At 38.8% G+C, this 19839-nt stretch overlaps 1 protein-coding gene across 1 annotated transcript in view; it reads left to right on the top strand.

Annotated features, from left to right (window-relative positions):
• LOC117294050 overlaps positions 1–19839 on the top strand; it is a 101148-nt gene that overhangs the window by 72383 nt on the left and 8926 nt on the right. Inside the window, exons 6-10 of the mRNA XM_033776561.1 lie at positions 3578–3712; positions 10853–10981; positions 16547–16714; positions 18049–19092; positions 19483–19617. Coding sequence (XP_033632452.1) covers positions 3578–3712; positions 10853–10981; positions 16547–16714; positions 18049–19092; positions 19483–19617 — 1611 coding nt within the window. The remainder of the gene's footprint in view (positions 1–3577; positions 3713–10852; positions 10982–16546; positions 16715–18048; positions 19093–19482; positions 19618–19839) is intronic.

Genomic DNA, 19839 nt, shown 5'->3' with positions numbered 1-19839 from the left:
ACTGGGATTTCTAAGTAAATTAAATTTATCTATCTTAGATTAAAAGATAGTTTGTTATTTAAACCTGGAATATGACACGGATTGTACTCTTCGGTGCACTTTAAGTCACTGTCTGTTCTAACTCATTTGCAAACACAACTTCATTTGTTTCTTTTCTGGCAGCACTATTCAAAATTGAAACATCTTGAATACATTGAATTGTTTTTTTACCAACAATTGACCAATGTACATAGTTATGTGACTTGCCATTCACTGTGAGCAGTACATCCACAAAGGACGTGATGGGGTTTAGATGCTCCCACATTAAGACGCTACCTGGTTTAAATGGTCAAGGTCAGTTCCGAGAACGAAGATGGGCAAGCTTCTTTAAGCAGTTTAGATCTGCGGAGATGCTTTGGATTAAGGATCTCTGTGTCCATGCAGTAACTGTCAATCTCAGCGTCCTTGGCAGCTTTACGTTGCGTTAATCTCATTGAAAGCTCATTCTTCCCCTCCATCTATATGGAAGATGCTTCGCGGAGTTAAAGAGAGATAACCGTACGTAGTGATTGAGCCAGGCATCTTACAGTTTACTTGTACTTCCTGATCAAGATGACGGTTATTGACACTGATTTTAGAGATTGAGGATGCAATGATGACACTCCTCTAGAAATTCAACATTAAGATTGAAGCATCCGTTAATGACTCGGATTGGCTGAGTGAGATCAGCTGGAATTCCTCTACTGTCAACATGTTATGTCGCACTTCATATGTTAATAAAGATATGATCCAGTATTGCACTGGGCAGGTCATGGTTTAACTTACACAAATTGCTCAAGTCTCAGACGGTAGCGTAATATATTGTGGTGTCCTGCCTTTCGAAGTATATGACAATTAAAGAAAGACACTCGCAAGCATGGGTGCTTGGTGTTTGAACTAGGAACACCAGGGTTATAACTTGCGGGTATTTTACGTCACGTATATCAATCGAGTAGACGGGACCCAATCCGAAGGATAAAGCAATTAAAATGGTAAAGTTTCTAGCTGAAGGACACTTTTGCCATGACCGGGACTTGAACCCACACCCTGCGGATGAGATACACCAGAGCTTTAGTATGAGGCTTGTATTACCACTAGCCAATCCACTGTCAAGAATGTGTACTCGCTGTTGAATATGAGACATTTGAAATGTCACTCCTTGCAAGAATGTGACTTTGGATCTCTGACTTACACTGCTAGTGATTAATCGACTGTTGAGATGAGTGTGTAGATTACTTTGTCAGGTAATACTTTGGTTGATAATCTTGGCAACCTTACAACAAAATAACATAAATACCTGCTGGATTTGTTTCTGGATTACTCAGCCGATAGTTAATTTCATTTATAAGTGAGACTTTTATGGGGTTCATATTCAGTTTATTTGTTTGAGATATTGCATGGTGAGGTAATATTTTTTGATAATTCTCATTTCTGAAAAGAACTGTTCTGCTTCACCAAACTAATATTCTTGTATAGGTTTATTTAGATGTGAGAAACACGAGTAAATTTAGAGTGCTTTAATTGTTATGGTTCAATCGCAGTGTCGTTGAATTTTGTTCTTCTTCATGTTCTTCCTTTTAATGTGAGGAGTGAATAAAAAACAGACTAGTTGCGAGTCTTAAGTGGTCTAGCCTGCCTTACAAGTCAACCGTGGCGGGGCCAGACGAAATGAACCACCCAAGTCTTTGCCCGACAAGTCAACCATGGCGGCGGCCAGACGAAATGAGCCACCTAAGCCATCGCCTTGGAGACAATTTCTTTGTCATGTTGAAAGACAACGTGTTGACGAGAGACAGCACCCACTCTCCTTCAATCCAGGAAACTAAGTGTAGTAGTTACACTAGGATAAAGACAATCTTTTGGTGTTATCGGCCGTGAAAAGTTCAAGTGCATCCCGCACTCAGTAGACAAGCTGCGGCCTGTACTTCGGCTCTTCTGCTCCGTCGACACGCTGTCAAGGGCCTCTTGATCCACCCCTATCGAGTAACCATTTTAAGTAATTCACGGGTTAGTTTTCAGCCTTAACAAGTGGTTTCGCTTCGTCACAAAAACTTGAGTGCCAATTTTCCCAAAACCGACGTGCCCATTATTGGCTGACAGAAAAGCACGTTTTGTAAATGTCGAATGTAAGTATATATAAAACTGAAGGAATTTCTGGCAACTGAGCATTATTTGTTTGGAAGAGTTTATATCTTGTAAGGAAAATGGGTTAATGGAAGGTCGGACGCTATGAGAACGCAAGTCGGTTTCAAACTGCCCAGTGCCGATACGTCACAATTAAGTGTGACCTTTTAATGGAAATTTGTAAACCTATTTAATAAAGAAAATGGCGTCTAACGGTTTGATGTTTGATACCATGTAAAACTATGTATATTATTGCTAAAGAATCCACTTAATGGTTTGTGAATATTTGACAAGCTTATATTTTATATGTGAATTTCGACTGGTTCACATGGACTTCTGCACACATTATTAATATTCGTCCCTCCTAAATGGCAAGTTTGTTTTCACTATGAGTTTAGGCTCTCCTTAATATTAAGTTTTAATAAATATCTCCTGGTGGCGAACCATCTGCATGATGTCTTTAGAGACCCAACTTTGCCGATTGCGATTGCTCGGTTCACGAAGTTCTTGAGAGCCTCACAACCCGGTCGCACTCTCCCTATAACCATTTAAAATTCTTGAAGGAAAACGATTCCATCAAGAAGCGCGAATATAAAGGAATTGTTTCTCTTTGGAGCATTGAACTGTTTGAGGCCTTTGAGGATTATCACATCCTTGATCAGTGTAGCTTTCAGTGTCTAGAGTTACAAGGGGTATTTATTTGAGTTTTTGATTGAATATGATTCCTTTATTCCTTCATTCTAAATATGAGACCCTTACAAAGGATTTCGTACAAGGAAATAGACCCAACTGCCCACTTACCCCAATCCGGCCTCTATATTATTATGGCCTATTTCCTATTTGATTACTGAGGCATAGAATTATAAATTAGGTACGTTGTTCCCAACTTTTGACTTTTTTGTTTTCGTCTGGTTCTAAAAATAAAAGAAACTGAAAAATGAATTGTTGCGCAGATGTGCGTCATTTTATTATAAGTGACGTTTGGCTGATGGATTGGTGGAGTGTTGAAGCGCTAACTGGCGAACTAGTCAGGGTGGCTTGACCATCCCCCCCCCCCCACCCCCACCAACCCCCAACCCCACACCCCAATTTCCCGGTAGACTGCCTATCGTTAGGAAGTTGCCTCTTGGTTTGATCATGGTTTGATGGACAATTTTGTTGCACTTTGAAAATGTTTCTAATTGACTTTAGTTAAGTAACTTAGGACTGACCTTTACGTCGTGTTCGGGGAAGAGCATTATTTGGCTAGTAATTGATTGGTTAGAACACTATGCAAAAGCTACTATAATTTTAATTTAGAATAGTTGGTATTAGAAAATGGTATGTTTATCATCGGCTAATAACAGCTTTAACATCACATTACTGTCACAAAAAATAACAAACATTATTGGTAAATTATTTAATTTCAAACACTTATTTCTCTTAACCTTTATAGATATCAACGAATGTGCAGAAATCCCAGGATTATGTCCGATTGATAAGAGATGTCATAATACATACGGCAGCTACACGTGTCTTTGTAAACTTGGTCTGAGCTACAAATTCATCGACGGAAAGTATCAATGTTCCGGTAAGTTCAAGTGTTCTCTATGTTTTTGTCAAACTCCTGTATAACTTAAACCGAATCTTGCAATCTCAGGCTACTTCTTGTAGGAGAGGTTTGAATTTGGGCTAAGAGTGACTGTGTCACGTAGACTTCTTAGTGGTAACGGCATGCATATTGCTTTGTGGTTGCATTCAGAACACAGACAAGATAAAATGAAAGAATACAGTTGACATTGGCACTGCGGTGAGTGCATCAATGCAGCCATGAAGCATGCAGTATGTTTTATTCCAGCCATAATGTTTTTAGAAACCCTGGATATTTATGACACGTGCGTCCATTTCATGTCTGCTCTGGGTTTAAAGCACACCAGTCGATGACTGTGTACATTCTCATAGCTAAGGGGATTCACTAGTGTAACATTCTGGACAGGTTTGAAATGGAAACGGATATACAGGTGAAATGTCCTATTCCTTTGTGACATTCCGATGTCACTTTCGACTATTGCTTCGGAATGTCAATGACATTATAGGTCATTGTCGTCTTGGCATTGTGAATGTAGTCAACAAACACTATGGAAGTACGGCGTAGGAACACACAAATGAACTGGTGCTTGTGGTTTGTTGTCATTTTTGTCTGAATTATATGATCACGTAATTTGTTAATTGGACAACTTTGTATGCTTGTATTTGCTTGTCAACACAATCATGGACACATGTGTACATATACGTATTTTTATATATTTTGCCCGTCGATGGCGCGTGTCTTCTTCGGTAAAATGATGCTGACAAAATTGTCTTGGACAAAATCTCCATTGTGGAAAAGGCTTATTTCCAACAACATAAAATATTGACAGAGACGTATAGGCCTGCACATCAAACACCCCCCCCCCCCCCCCCAAACACTCCCCAATGTACCCATTAGTGTTACTCCATCCCGTGGAACGCCCTACCAACTATACCCCCTCAACCATGAGAGTTAGTCATCATTTCCGGGTTGGAAATACACTCAGGGACTTCCTCGCGACCTACTTCTACGCGCTACTAATCCAGGCAACGGATTCTCTTAGTATATTGCCCTAGAACATCAAAATTAAGACTGTATCGATAACACAAGAATGATGTTAAGCAGCTGTTTCAGAAAGTTTGAAGCAAAGTATTGGATGGAAACATAACTGAAAGAAAATGAAGGAGTTTTAGGCGTTATTGATTGATGGGATGAAACCGATCCCAGGGTGATTTTAAATAGATGGAGCTTGGCGACCTGATGGATCACTGTCTTGAGACTACTGCTTCAAGCCTTCTGTTTAAAACACTGTACATGACAAAACATGGCATCAATATGTATGATATTGTGTTTACTTTCAGCCATGACTCCAGATACTTATCCATTCCCATTGGTTGAATATTTGTACATAAGTTAAGAAAGTTTGTACTCCATTTGCCTGAAGGAGGAGGCATGCGATGTCCTAAATACCACATGATTGGATAATGAGCCTGTCTTGATGTGATGCATGTCATTGTGCATGGTTCTCCCTTTGATTTGCTCTACTCATCGTTTTTTATATCCATCACTGTAATAACCTATCTTTCTGAAAGTTTGTTTATACTCGGCGCCTTGAGTACACATTTTTTGGTAGATACGCATAAGACTTCGATATTTATTATTATATTGAGTTTGTGGTCAATGGTAATGCATTATTCCTAAAGTACAGGGTGCTGGTTTTGGGGCGTTGGTAAAATAATGTCCCTTATCAGAACGAACCTGGCTAATTTATGCCAAGTAAACATTAATGTAACCACAACATGAAGGATAAGATGGATAACATCGCTCAATCATTGTTACATCCCAGGAGGAAATCAGTCACACTACAGACGACTGGTAGTTCATGTTCCATTCAATTTGGTTTCCTTTAAGAGGAACCCTCGAAGGTTGAAACCGCAAAGACGATTTATTTTAAATCGTGTCATGATTAGAAATAGGTAACCCTGGGCCTTTGGGCAAAGTAGGGTTTCCATTGAACGAGAAGGAAGTGCACAACCGGTCACATTAATGCATACATTACAAGCAAGAAGAGGCGTCTATCGATTTGTCGTGTATTGGATGTAGAAGTAAATCAAGTCGTAATCTTGCAGGAATATTTGTGCCCTCTGTCTGGGATGTTTCCATCGTTGACAAAAAGGCAGGCATGAGTCCGATTTATAAATAAACCACTGTGAACGATGTGTTTTGAAGCTTTCTATCGTTCGGGTACACACCTTTAGAAGAAGTTCTTGGTTTGAACGAGTCAATAAATGCATCTAAAGAATAGTAATGCTCAGTGTTGATAAATGACAGTTTTGGTCCAATAGATTCAATGCTAAATAAATGAGAACGCTGCTGCTACACTGATGCTAGGAACACGTTAGTGTGAAACTTGCAATGATCTCATTTTGCTCAATGAGGGCCTTGTTCCACAATGTGACGTCACATGCAATGGTTAGAGAAACATCTTTAAAAACCCAAACATTCCCTATTTCACTGATTGTGTCATTGCAAACCGTACTAGATTGTGTCTCCACCTTGCAAACTTTCAAATCAAATGTAGCCTACACATGGTCTGCAAACCTTCTTAAAGCCATTGGACCCTTTCGGTAAACAGTGTAAACATTGTCCAAGTCCCACACTTCGTGTATCACAACTTCTATATCAAATAACAAACCTGTGAAAATTTAGGTTCAATCGGTCATCGGAGCCGGGAGAAAATAACGGGGAAACCCACCCTTGTATCCGAGCGTTTCGCCGTGGTCAGGACATGTGTTTAAAATAAATCCGTTATTTTCGCTATCGAGAATTGATATTGTTTTACTGTTTTCTCAAAAAGTAAAGCATTTCATGGAATAATATTTCAAGAAAAGTCTTTCACCACTACCTTCTGTAAACCCTGTAAGTTATTTGTAAATCTGTGAACTTTTATTTGTTTTTCTTTACCGAAAGGGTCCAATGGCTTTAATTGCACCTCCACCGTTGTGGCGGTTTCAGTCTTCCGCCGTGTTCAGTTGTCCGGGACTCAGTACGGCACTAACAATTGACTGCTTTTGCTTGCTGTGCGCAGGCGTCGCATGACGTAATGTTACCGTATTTGACCATTCGGAAACTGAACACGGCGGAAAGTTGAAACCGCCACTACGTACAATGTTCAAAGAATTTCTCCACCATGCCGAGTTTCAGATCATAACTTTACATGTGTTACTGCAAACTTAGATTGTATCTCCACCACGCACAGTCTCAAAACCTTCTGACCAATATTTGTACTATTATCAAAAGAACTAGTTTGAATCCATATTTCACCTATGCTCCCTTTCCCATATACAACTTTTACTCCGTGAAGTTAAGTAAGAGTGGAAAAGGGTCACTTTGGTCCATTATCTGGGCCGGGGCCGTACACACACCTTTGTATCTATTTTAAGGAATTATTGCTCGCCATAGTTTGCTTATAAAACAGACAACTCTGAAGTGTTTTGTCATCAGACATGCATGGGTGATACATCTCAAGAATTGGCTTCCATGTTGGCTTCTTCTAAGTTGCCATGTCCCAAATATGATATCAATAATTTAAATTTTAAACGGGTATGATTATTATTACACCGTCACAAAATAATTGTAGCTTTAAAATAAACTGAAGTTCTGTTTTACAAACTGATTTAGACGCATGTTTCTGTTATGCGATAAGCACAACATAGTAAACAAAAAATTGAAAAACATAATCTGGGTGCGTATAATTATTTATTCCAGATTTAAGACCTACTTTATAGGACTTGAAGTTCAGCAACAACATTTCTGTTTGGAATTATACTTACCGGTAGAAACATAATAATTGCCATCCGATCCACAGGGCAATATGTTTAGGACTGCAACATTTAGTTACTTAAATTTTACATCATCGATTATTTCCATTTTGTAAACGAATTTCCCAGCAGTTCCATTCGAGTTATTTTCAAACATTGACCAGCGAACAAAGTTTGCCTTGAGGAACAGTTTGTTTCTCCTGGTTGGAAATGTTGTCCACCTTCTCAACGGACATGGATAGAATACCCCCTAGGGGTCTATCTTGGAGTCGTGACCCCTAAAAGTTTGAGCCACAGGGCTTGAATTCCCGACCTGAGAGGTTAAACATCTATTTATAGATCATAAATCTTCTTGGTTGTTATGCTTTTTGGCATTGACTTTATTAAGGAAGGGAACTTAACTCCAAAGTAGCAGTTTTTCTAAAGGTAAACAGGTTTTTAAAAACTTCGAAAGTTTCTTTTAAAAATAACTGAAATTTGACAAGTTTTAGTGTCTTGTTGTTTTAAGCGATGGGCAGTCTGGATTTGTTGGCACCTACACTCCGCCTACGCATTTCAGGTGCATGGTCATTATTCACTGATACCATAAAGATTCATTCACACCATCAACTCAAATCCATCAAAATCTGGTCAACAACTTCCTTGGATCGGTCAAGTTGGTCTTTGAAAAGCGTTTTGTAACCGTTTGTTATTAAATGCATATGGGTAGAAAGATGTTGTAAACGTAGAATACAATGATCCACACAAACATGCCTCGAAATTGCACGGTTTTCCTTTCACCTCGTTGACTAAAACGGTCGGCCATTTATGGGAGTCAAATGGCCGACCGTGTTAGTTCTTAAAGTAAAAGGAAACCATAATGCATTTTATAACAAAATGGTTACAAATATTTGTTATGGCCCAACTGATAAATATCGAGCAGCCATGCAGTAAACCGGTGTGTGAGTCAACAGCCATGTACATGTAAATTCAAACTAATAGCCACATCGATGGCTGATATAGGATTTGAAAGAGTTGGGTCAAGAATATGTTATGAAAGGTTACGAAAGTAGGAGACATAGGTGTCATTAGACAAAAACAGGTTATGTTCGATTGTTTGCGACTTTCTGAACATGCGCAGATTATCAGAAAACAGCGATCAACCTGAAACAGTTGCTGTCATTTACTCCCCGAAGGCTCTCGTCGTATGTAACGACATATTGTGCGGTACAACTGTCACAAGTTGTTACAGTCGTGTTACTCAGAAAATGCTACCAAGAAAGTGCTCCCAAATGGTTCCCAAAAAGGTTCCCTTGAGAGGGTTCCGTGCGACCATTCTCTCATCGGAACAGCCTTGAACTTCCGCTCAGAGTCAGGCCATTTTTTTAACTGTTAAACTTTCAAAACACGGTCGTTTATCTTCAAAACATGTCTTGCCGCCAAAATGTTTTAGTTGAACCATTAAAGGGAGATGCATGTATTCACTGAGTGATCGTGAAGTTTCAGATTGTCTCAAAACGAACTAAGCCTAATTTGCAAACTAACTTAAAGACAGTGGACACTATTGGTAATTACTCAAAAATAATTATTAGCATAAAACCTTTCTTGGTGACGAGTAATTGGGAGAGGTTTATGGTATAAAACATTGTGAGAAACGGCTCCCTCTGAATTGCCTTAGTTTTCGAGAAAGAAGTAATTTCCACGAATTTGATTTCAAGACCTCAGATTTAGAACTTGAGGTCTCGAAATCAACCATCTAAACGCATCCAACTTCATGTGACAAGGGTGTTTTTTTCTTTCACTATTATCTCGCAAGTTCGATAACCGATTGAGCTCAAATTTTCACAGGTTTATTATTGTATGCATATGTTGACATACACCAACTGTAAAGGCTAGTCTTTGACAATTACCAATAGTGTCCACTGCCTTTAATCCTTGATGAAACATTGTTCGTTTTATCCCTTCAACATTACAATTCTGATGACATTTTCCTTAATTGTTGTATATGGTCTGTGTATTGGAAACCGTACAGGATGGGAATGTGAACTCATCCAAACCCAAATGATCCGTTCAACACTCAATATTAATTGACTTCAATTCATTATGTTTGACTTAAGTTCACTTTTCATGGTGATTTTGACTTGACGTTGACTGTGATGTGAGATGCAGTTTAATATGTCGCTATCGAGTCAGACAACTAGCACTTACCTAAAAGGTCATAAGGCGAATGGTCATTGTATAGCAGTATCTATGCCATTGGTACAATTGAACTAAATCAAGCAATATGTCACCCGTATTTATACTATAGGTTGTTGGCCGTAAGATCACTGCACCCAAGACCAAGAATGGTGTCTTGTTTGTAAATATTGACACTGGATGCTTTGGGGAGTTTGGTTTACTCTGAGGTGTAATTGTTTGCGTGATCTTGACATTTTAAAGTCGGCCTCATCGATAAAATGTCAAACTGTCGAGGGCTCAATATGACAGAAGAATGCCTATGTTGATTGACATATCTTTTACATGTTAGCAGATTAGCTACATGGGGCATGGTGAAGCCCCACCCCTCCAATTTCTCTCTCAGAGTCAGTCTTTCTCTGTTCACTCTTTAAAATAATAATAATAATGGACACTTTATGCTTTATGTCTCTACGGGAAGCGTCCTCAACCTAAAGTTAACATCTTGTTTGTGGATTATTTACCCAATTGTGTAGCTCGTCACCTGAATATTCCTGGGTGTTCCATTTTGAAAGTCATGTTCCCCATGTTAGGCCAATTAACGAAGGCATAAAGTTAACGGATCGTGTTGGGGTGCGCCTACAGCGTGTATACACACTCACTATTGTTGCATCTTGAATTCCGACACGGCGCGGCAGTTAGCCATACGTAACTTGAGTTTAAAGACAGTGGACACTATTGGTAATTGTCAAAGACCAGCCTTCTCACTTGGTGTATCTTAACATTTATGCATAAAATAACAAACCTGTGAAAGTTTTAGCTCATTTGGTCGTCTATGATTTCGAGACCTCAAATTCTAAATCTGAGGTCTCGAAATCAAATTCGTGGAAAACTACTTCTTTCTCGAAAACTACGTTACTTCAGAGGGAGCCGTTTCTCACAATGTTTTATACTACAAACAGCTCCCCATTACTCGTTACTAAGGAAGTTTTTGTGCTAATAATTATTTTGAGTAATTACCAATAGTGTCCACTGCCTTTAAGGATTTGTTGGGTTCACCCGATGTGTATGAGTGTACATTCAATGAGTCTGATTTTAGCGCAATATTCCCACAAAGTGTGACAAGATTGAACCACATCCCGTTCTCAAAAAAATCATCAATTTCTGATATTTTGTTCATTGACAGATGAAGACGAGTGCGCCACCAGGCGGCACAACTGCCACAGGTTTGCCACCTGTACGAATAAAGTTAGGAGTTACACGTGTGAATGTAATGAGGGTTACGGTGGTAACGGCACATACTGCGTACCAGTAGGTAAGATATGCCTCATTTCTGATTTAACATTTTGTTTGAATGAGAACATGCTGACAGGTGCCACATATTAACTTCACTGTGACAACCGTGGAAAACTTAAGGCGTATAAAAGGTTAGTGATATTTTTTGTGTTTTAAAAAATGCTTTTATTCATTCACATTCTAGCCATGTTGATCACTTAATGTTGTAAAAACAATTACAATCACTGGCCTGCTTTTATCTAATTGATGTTCAGATTTTAATTGGTCTTTTGCTTGTTTTTCTTGATTATAGTATTTTCAATTCTTGCCTGTTGTGTTGTTGTATTATCACACCATTTTTGAGAAAAAGTAATTCAATTTCAATGTACAATTTTCAATGTGTAAATTTAGGGGAGTGGCTTAACTATTTCACTTTTTTTTTTACTTTTTTTTTATTACCAATTTGCCTACTATTTAATTTCAAATTTTTGACTATGTAAAATTGTTGTAATTCAGCCTTTGTGCTGCGAGGACAGTTTTTTAATAAACCTTTTTATCTATCTATCCATTCACTTCAATTGGCCACACCCTTTATTTGTGACCCACTTTAGACCAATTATAAACAAAGAATACGTTAAACGACACCCTCGACATTTAGAAAGGTCGTAAAATGTAAGGGTCGGGTCGGCATGGCTAGAGGTCTGGAGTAATTTAAACTCTTCGGTGATTCATATTTTGACTGAATTGCTTTTTATAACTTGGTATGATCGAGAACGCAAGGAGTGCGGGAAAAACATTCAGAATCCACCTACTTCCTTCACCACTCTTGGTATTATAAGGGGCTTGATTAGTGCTTTCTCCCTCCCTCTACCCCCCCCCCCCCCCCCCCCGGGGGAAAGTCATTGCTGTTAATGATTACAAACCGAGTAGAGTTTTGTCCGTCTTGAGTCGATTACAGATCGTGAATAACTTTAGCGATGGGATTTGTTGTTTGGTGTTTGAATTGGGGAGGCAGGCAACAGCTATGCAGCTGGTATCAAGGTGTTAGTTCTTTTGACCTTGTCCCCAGGAGGGTTGGACCACATCAATCTTTCTAGCCTGGTATTTGAAAGGGGAAGATTATTGAAAACACAGCAAGCCAATTTTGTGTAACCTTTACATTCCTTGTCTGGTGCCAAACAAAATAACAGGGGTACTCAAAGCACCAAAGTTCAAAAACAAAATAATAAATAATAAATAAATTGTGTTCGCCATAATAAATTCGTCATTTTTGTTTAGCAAGATGGCAATGGGGGCATTTATGGTTGGAACATCGGCACAGTATCTATTTGTCAGTTGGCCTACTTCCCTGTTGTGTTGCAGTAGTAGTGAGTTGTTTGCTGTTTTATTTTATTTTTAAAGCCGGTATGGGCTTAATGTTTCGTGAAAAAATTTTTTACTGTGAACTGTATGAATTCAGTCTTGAACCTTGAAGTTATGCACTGGAACAGTTGGGACCTACCCTCTATTTTGAAAAGTCGACTTTTAAGATGAAATATGAAAAATTACCAGAAAAAAAAATCATTTATACCCCCAGATTTTTTAGGTTTAGTTTTCACGCCCATAAATAAGAAGAAGGTACTGGAAAAGGGCTTGCTACTTATGCAACGGAAGAGAGAATTTGACTTGGCTGGAACACCCCCCCCCCACTTCCGACCCTCACCCCCCCCCCCCCCCCTGCCCGTGCCCCCAAACATAAGCTGAATTCCACCGCTACATTGGCGCCGAGTCCAAGGGTCAGTTAAGAATGGAATTCACAAGAATTTCTAAGTTTTCAAATTGAGTCGTTTGTAAACTTGTGACACAAACTCGGTATGCCAAGGCCAAGGGTGTCCAACCGTGTGTTTGTTTGTTTGTTCGTTTGTTTGTTTGTCGTGTGAGTTGCGGTGCCATTCTTTTTTAAATTGGGGTGTTCGTTTGTTTGTTGTTGATTTGTTTTTGCTTGTTTGCGTGCTGCCCCCAGCAATGTTAAGGTCAGTGCCTCCTGAAACCAAATTTGTCTGTTTTGAAATGTCCATTCTGGCCAGGCTTCGGGCGCTTTAGCCCCTCTATTGACAAGCTTGTCTATTTTCTTTCCCCTGGCTCGCCCCTTCGGCTGCCAAGAAATTGAAAACTTGCTAACCGTGACGAGGGTTTAAGAAGCTGCTGATTGAGGACTCTGTTAGGTGCCATCCAAATAGGTCAAAATTACAACCAATCCAACACCATGGGGAAGTTTTTGACTGACTTTATATTAATTTCTTATAGTTTTTCTGCACGAATAAGTTATTTACCAATTTGTTACTGTATTGCCGTAAGTGATAAAACTATAAAAACTCAAAACATTTCAAAATAAATTTACAAAGAAGCAATTCAATCAACGAATTTGTAGTTATGTTACAAATATTTAAAACAAAGGATTTGTGACCGGTCATTCGCAGAAGATTTCACTGTAATTGTTTTGGTCTACGTGACAATTGTGAGGCTACTTTCTATTTAACCTTCGCAATTGTTTTGTCTAGCCCCCTTTTGGGACAAACAACAAGGTGTCTGTCTTGAGATGGCTTGATTTGCCTACTGGTCAATGTCAAGGGTGACAATTACCGTCGCCCGGTAGCTCCTGTAATTATAGTTCAGACTTTGGGAGGACGTCCAGAGTGTAAACTAATTGACTACATGTAGGTATTCTACATGTCCAATTATGACGTTGTCGAGCAGTCAGGTGCGTGCGAAGTGCCACTTAACAATTTATGAATAGCGCAAGAGTCTCTATCTTCTGGGAATACGCCAGATACCATAAAGTAATTTATGTCTGTGTTTTGTTGTTTTGTCGTCGATAATACTTGTTGATTTATAAGAGTCGGTGCGTTTTTTCGAATTTTTTTATGTGATATCCATTTTTTAAACTTGATGGTTAACATAATGATTTGAAGTTCTGTCCGATACCATGTTATTATACTCAAAACAAATGACCAAACAAACACCTCCAACAAACAGACAGACACAGTCACCCAGCACCCGATTGCAAGTGTTTAGTTGAAGTACAATATTAGTAATGTGGTGAACAATAGTATAGGCTATAAATGTCAAAGACAAGTATTGGCACAATATGTGATCCAACATACACAAGTAATAACATTTAAATCTGGAAGCTCAATCGACTTGCGAGATCAACTTTTCGTTGCCTCTGGTTTGAGCGGACATATACGTCGACTAATAATTGTGTGTTATTTTAGTCTTCAGAACGGTGAGAGTCGATCAAGTTGGGATTTGTGAAATGTGCTATTAAAAACCAAACTTAATTCCGGTAAACTGTAAAAGCCTCAACCATCAAATCGTGATCACTCCGAAGGCTTTTTATAATACCACACTCAGAACAAGTTGTGAATTACCAAAGTCAAAGGTCACAAGACTTAGACTTTGAAAATCGTTCCCATCCGATTTAGATTTCCTCTTAAAGGAAACCCAGTAAACATCGCTCAGCTATAAATAGTAATTTGATTACTTTTAACCAAATTAGAAGCAGTGTCGATTTTTTGGTTTGTTGGATCATGGAACAAGAATCTGTGTTTTAATTGATAACTGTACCAAGTCATGGTTGTCATTCCCAAACTCTAAAATTGTTATCGAGCTGATCAATTTCAAATTGTTGCTTGTTAGATTTATACTGCTTAGTAACGGAATACTGTTATATGCAGGACTTTGCATCGAAAGACTAAATAAAGTTGCACCGCAATCATGACACGTGATGTCCTGAATTATTACTTCTGGGTGTTGTAATGTAAAGAAACTGCTTGGATGGATCTATCAGATTCTTCAACAGAGTAAAGAAGCTGCCTGGATGGATCTACCAGATTCTGCAACAGCTCTTGTTTTCTATTCTTAACCATTCTCACCTCAACTAGACATTCAACCTGAACTAAGTTTAAGGACGCTGTTTAGTTTACGGGTTTTTTCTAAATTAACGTTCCGGTAAGGACGAGCGATCGCATTGTATTCATATTATATATTATTGGTAGACAAGAAAAGGTTCATAATGAAGCTCACGAGTTACTTGCACCAGAGACATGAACGAAACAAAGAATACACACTGTTTACGTATCGTTTATTTAATTCATTTCAACTGCATTTTTTGTTTTATATTGAAATTGAAAAGAGTCTTTTTCTTGCCGAATCGGTCAATACCACGTGTAGACTTTTTGGTATACCTCAAAGATAATTTGCTCGAGACAGGTTTCTTGTAGATCTAGATAAATCACTTTGGAATGGTCGTGATAGAGAATGAAATGAGGTGCAAACGGATGGAACCGATTTGCCGAGACCCGATAGGAATCTCTTAACAAACATAACTCGGTTCACATCAACCAAAGAATTCCTATAAACCTCGGTAATTAGGAATAACCCTTTCAAGAAATGCAATAAAACAAGCGGATCCTTCACAGACTAGATGAAGTAGGAGGATTCTTAACTGGTCGTGTCTTTATAAATGTTGATTTGTGTTGAGCGATATGGCAAAATATGGACTCACGAAAGGCATTTATGTTTAATACTCTGGACGTTTTTACCCTTTGAATACTCCTCTCGGAATTTCATACAAATTGTTGACAGTTTCAATTAGTTCTGCAGAACATAGCTTCACCAATTTTAAACAAAACGATCATATTTATGAAGTGTTGGCCCGATTGTGATCGATAGACCATAGAACCTCTTAGGGAATGTGATTTCCTTCGTATTTCATGTTGTTTGAATTGGTTTGGTGCCTGGTTGTTTGGGTGTGTGTGGTTGTTCCTTTTTAATCTCGACTGAAGATCACTTTAAGCTCACATAACGGAAACATACAGTGTTGAGAGTTGTGTTCTCTCGCTCTCTCTTTTTAAACTTTCGATTGGGAGGGTGGTATTTCTTTAAATTTGGAATGAATCACCATAATTGAAAGTACTTGTGAATTGAATTATTGATCTTTGAAATAAATGAATGCCTTTGACGGGTCTAGATTGTACATTTCAAGGTCAGTAGACGTGTAGATGAACTGACAGGGGATGTTGAGTGTGGACGATGAAAGTTCTTTTAATTGCAGTTGAGTCATTTCGTTCTGTTCTTCTATTGGAATTGCAATTTTATGATAAAATCAAGGCTTACGGGGATAGTTGGTTCGTAAACCACACATGGCACCTAATTAAGAAACATGGCGGCAGCATGGTGAGATTCTATGTTGACTGATCTGGGGACTAGTGCTATTATTATTATTATTATTATTATTATTATTATTATTATTATTATTATTATTATTATTATTATTATTATTATTATTATTATTATTATTATTATTATTATTATTATTATTATTATTATTATCAGCATGTTGTTATAATTTAGTTACAACTGCATTCTGTTGTCCATAACTTGCTTCGTCATTGGTGTGTCCGTATTATACTTACAGTGAGCAGATATTATCTTTAAGCTGTGTAGCATTAGCGAGTGAAATGAGTGTCTTTTTGTCGTACTATGATAAGCGTGGTATATTGCGAGTCTTTCTTAATTAATTTGTGGTTCTCACTTTGTTTATTGTTTCTCTCTCTGTCGTTAGATCCGAGTACCTGTTTCAATCGTCCTTGCTTCATCAACGTAACATGCACAGATCGCAATATTAACCCACGAAGCATCGGTTCTCTACTGCCAAACACAGCGACAATACGACTCTACATCTGCGGACCGTGTCCAGGGGGTTACGTTGGAGACGGAGTCAACTGTCAAAGTAACCATCTCAATTCATTCTTTTTGGTTTTCACATCGTCTAATGTTTAATTTCATAGGCACTGGACACATATTGGTAACTTTTCAAAATATTGTTCAGCATAAAAACTTACTAGTAAACGATCAAAGGAGAGTGTTGATAGTAGATGACAATGTTAGAAACAGCTTCCTCTGAAGTAAATCCGTTTTGGTTCTTTGATGCATATTTTGGGATACTCCAAGTAATGATACTGGTATTTGATGATACTACCAGTGCTTTAAATTGCAACTTTGAACGAAAAAGTATTTTCGTTTCGTCGGGTTAGTTTATAATCGGATCTTGTCACACAAGCCAAGCCTGTTTGTTCAAAACAGAACTCTTTACAACTTCATGTTGATGTTCATTGGGATTTTTTCGGAAACTGTCTGACACAAAAACAGTTGTTTGTGTTATCGACTTGTTTTATTTCTTTACCTTCAAGTGTACAGTGACTCCCTGTGAAGGGGGGGGGGGAGTATTGGTGAAGAAGAAAGACAAAAGGGTGTTTTTTTAAGGTGGTATTTGTTTATTGGTTTGAGGTGCCTCGTCAGCCCATTGTTTCTTTCTCAGATAGATAGATAGATTGTTTATTTCTTTTTACATTCGTGGTCAACGGCCAAACAATACAATACATGAGGCTATATTAAAATTTACAAAGAGACGTGAACAAACCACCTTCAAAACACACACAAATGAAAGTACTACCTATTAAGTAAATTAACAAAAATATTAAGGAATAGGACTATTTTTAAAACGTGAGTCTGTCAATCTGTCAGTTGGTCCGTTCTATGGTCAGTATGTTTCTTTAAGATTGTTGACTGGTTTGCCTTAATAGTTTGTCTTCCTTCTTTGTCAGTTTCTTACTGTCCGTCTGCGGCCATGTCTCTTAACTATAGCTAAGCACAGTGAAATGTTTTGTACCTTGTGTGTTACAAGTGTTGTAACTATAGTTAGTACTTCATCGTCTCTGTCTGTTACAGTTTTTTAACTTCGTTGCATCGTTCATTGTTTCTTACTGGTGTGCCTGTTATGCTCTGTGTGTTTATTATTTCTTATAGACGTGTGTTTCGCTTTTTCCAACACCAAAATGTCTTAACGACTCCGTCAAGGTTTGTCCTCGCTGTCTTGGTTTTGCCAAAAAGAAATGTTACTTTTAATTTGGCTTATCTTTTGAATGAAATTAAAGATGCACGAAGTTTTAATTAAGTCGTTGTCAGCATTTGTGTTCGTTTAAGGCTCATGCATTCATAAACAATGCAGTCATCATGTTTTGTCAGTTCTTTTAAAGCAGTTACTTTTTAAACACTCCTTTACAGGGCTCCCACCAAGTGCCATTTCTGTCACAACAAAAATGCCAACGACTACAGAAGCACCAACTACGACGGTACTTCTGACTACGACAACGATGCCACCCACAACTGCAGCACGTACCACAACATTGGCTACAACAGCGCCACCTTCTACAACTGTTACGACAACAGCGCCACCAACGACGACAGTTACAACAACAGCGCCGCCAACGACGACAGTAACAACAACAGCAACCCCAACGACAACAGTAACCACAACAGCACCACCAACAACAACAGTTACAACAACTGCGCCACCAACGACTACAGTTACAACAACAGCGCCACCAACGACTACAGTTACCACAACAGCGCCACTAACGACAACGCTTGCTACAACAGCACCACAAAGGACGACGACTGCAACCACGAGTCCAACAACAACAGAAAAAACATTTTTTAGAACTTCTGGACCTGAGATTCCCCAAGGGGAGCAGGCACCCGAGCGTGTCTCAACAACTATCCGTGGAAAAGAAGAATCAAAGACAACATCAACCCCGAAAACCACAAGACAACTAACAACAACAGTAACAATAGAGCCCCCAACGACGACAGTTACAACAACAGCGCCACCAACGACAACAACTCCTCTTCCTACAACAACTCCTACCACTAGACCACCCACGACGACACCACCTACTACAACTGTCACAACAACCCCGCCAACCACGCCCCCTACTAATCCCCCAACTACAACCCCTGCGACAACTCCAGAACCAACCACTTTCATCACTACAACTACCATACCTCCTACCACCACACCGCCCCCACCGTCAGTCACATTAGTAACTGTCGATAGAGGGGCTCAGAAAGCACTACTTCCAGAGGTTGGAATCAAAGTTATGATACCTGATGAAACAGAGAATGCTACAAGAATTATTATCAATGAAACAACGGGCTACGATGGCATCTGGAAAATACTCATTCCTGAGGACCAACCGGTTATTATCTCTGCCAGTAAAATGGGTTTTCTGGATACATCTTATGTCTACAAGTTCAGACCCAATGAAAGTAAGTTGCATTATGCTTACATTATCATGAGTGTAATATCAAACCAAAACAAAGAACAGGTCAAAATTGTTCTGGTTTCTGGTTTCATTCAGTGTCATTGTACGAAATAGTACTACAGTTGTGATAACCCAAATTACCTTTGTAGGATATGGAAAACAGAAAATAAAGACGAAAAACTGCAAGAAGACTGAACAAGCATACTACATACTGTTTCAGATATTTCCGTCCTTATTAACACACTTTCGAGAAAGCAACTTTAGTTAGAAGTTCCACCATGGAACACTAGGCATCGAATAAAAGAGCATTTATTTCCACACTAAGAATTGATTGTTTTGGTGGGTTTTTTTTCACATTGTTAATCTATTATTAATGTCCATTTCCTGCTTGCAGAGAACATGCTTACAATAGAGATGTCCAAACCAAGCGAGGTAGAGCAGTGGAAATGGAAATCTGGTTATTACAAGAAAATCCGATTTGGTGACTTGAATGACATCGCGAAGGAATACAGAGTAGAGGTTGCTCCAGGTTAGTACTGGAACCTTTCTTCTCTGTTACGTAATTCCTCTGATAGATGGTTTGCACATTGCGTCATCGACCGCCATATTTGATAATAAACAATAAAAAGGTGCAAGATGTGGACAACTCTCAGTCAATGATAGCCCTGTACGCGTACATGGTTCATCAAAGATGGTGGTCAGTGACGTCATGGGCAATCCATCATCTGGATCTGGATCATTAAAACAAATC

The sequence above is a fragment of the Asterias rubens genome, chromosome 8, assembly GCF_902459465.1.
Source record: "Asterias rubens chromosome 8, eAstRub1.3, whole genome shotgun sequence".
In the NCBI taxonomy this organism is placed as follows: domain Eukaryota; kingdom Metazoa; phylum Echinodermata; class Asteroidea; order Forcipulatida; family Asteriidae; genus Asterias; species Asterias rubens.
Note: the sequence above shows the minus strand (reverse complement) of the source record. Positions and strands in the feature narration are given on the sequence as shown.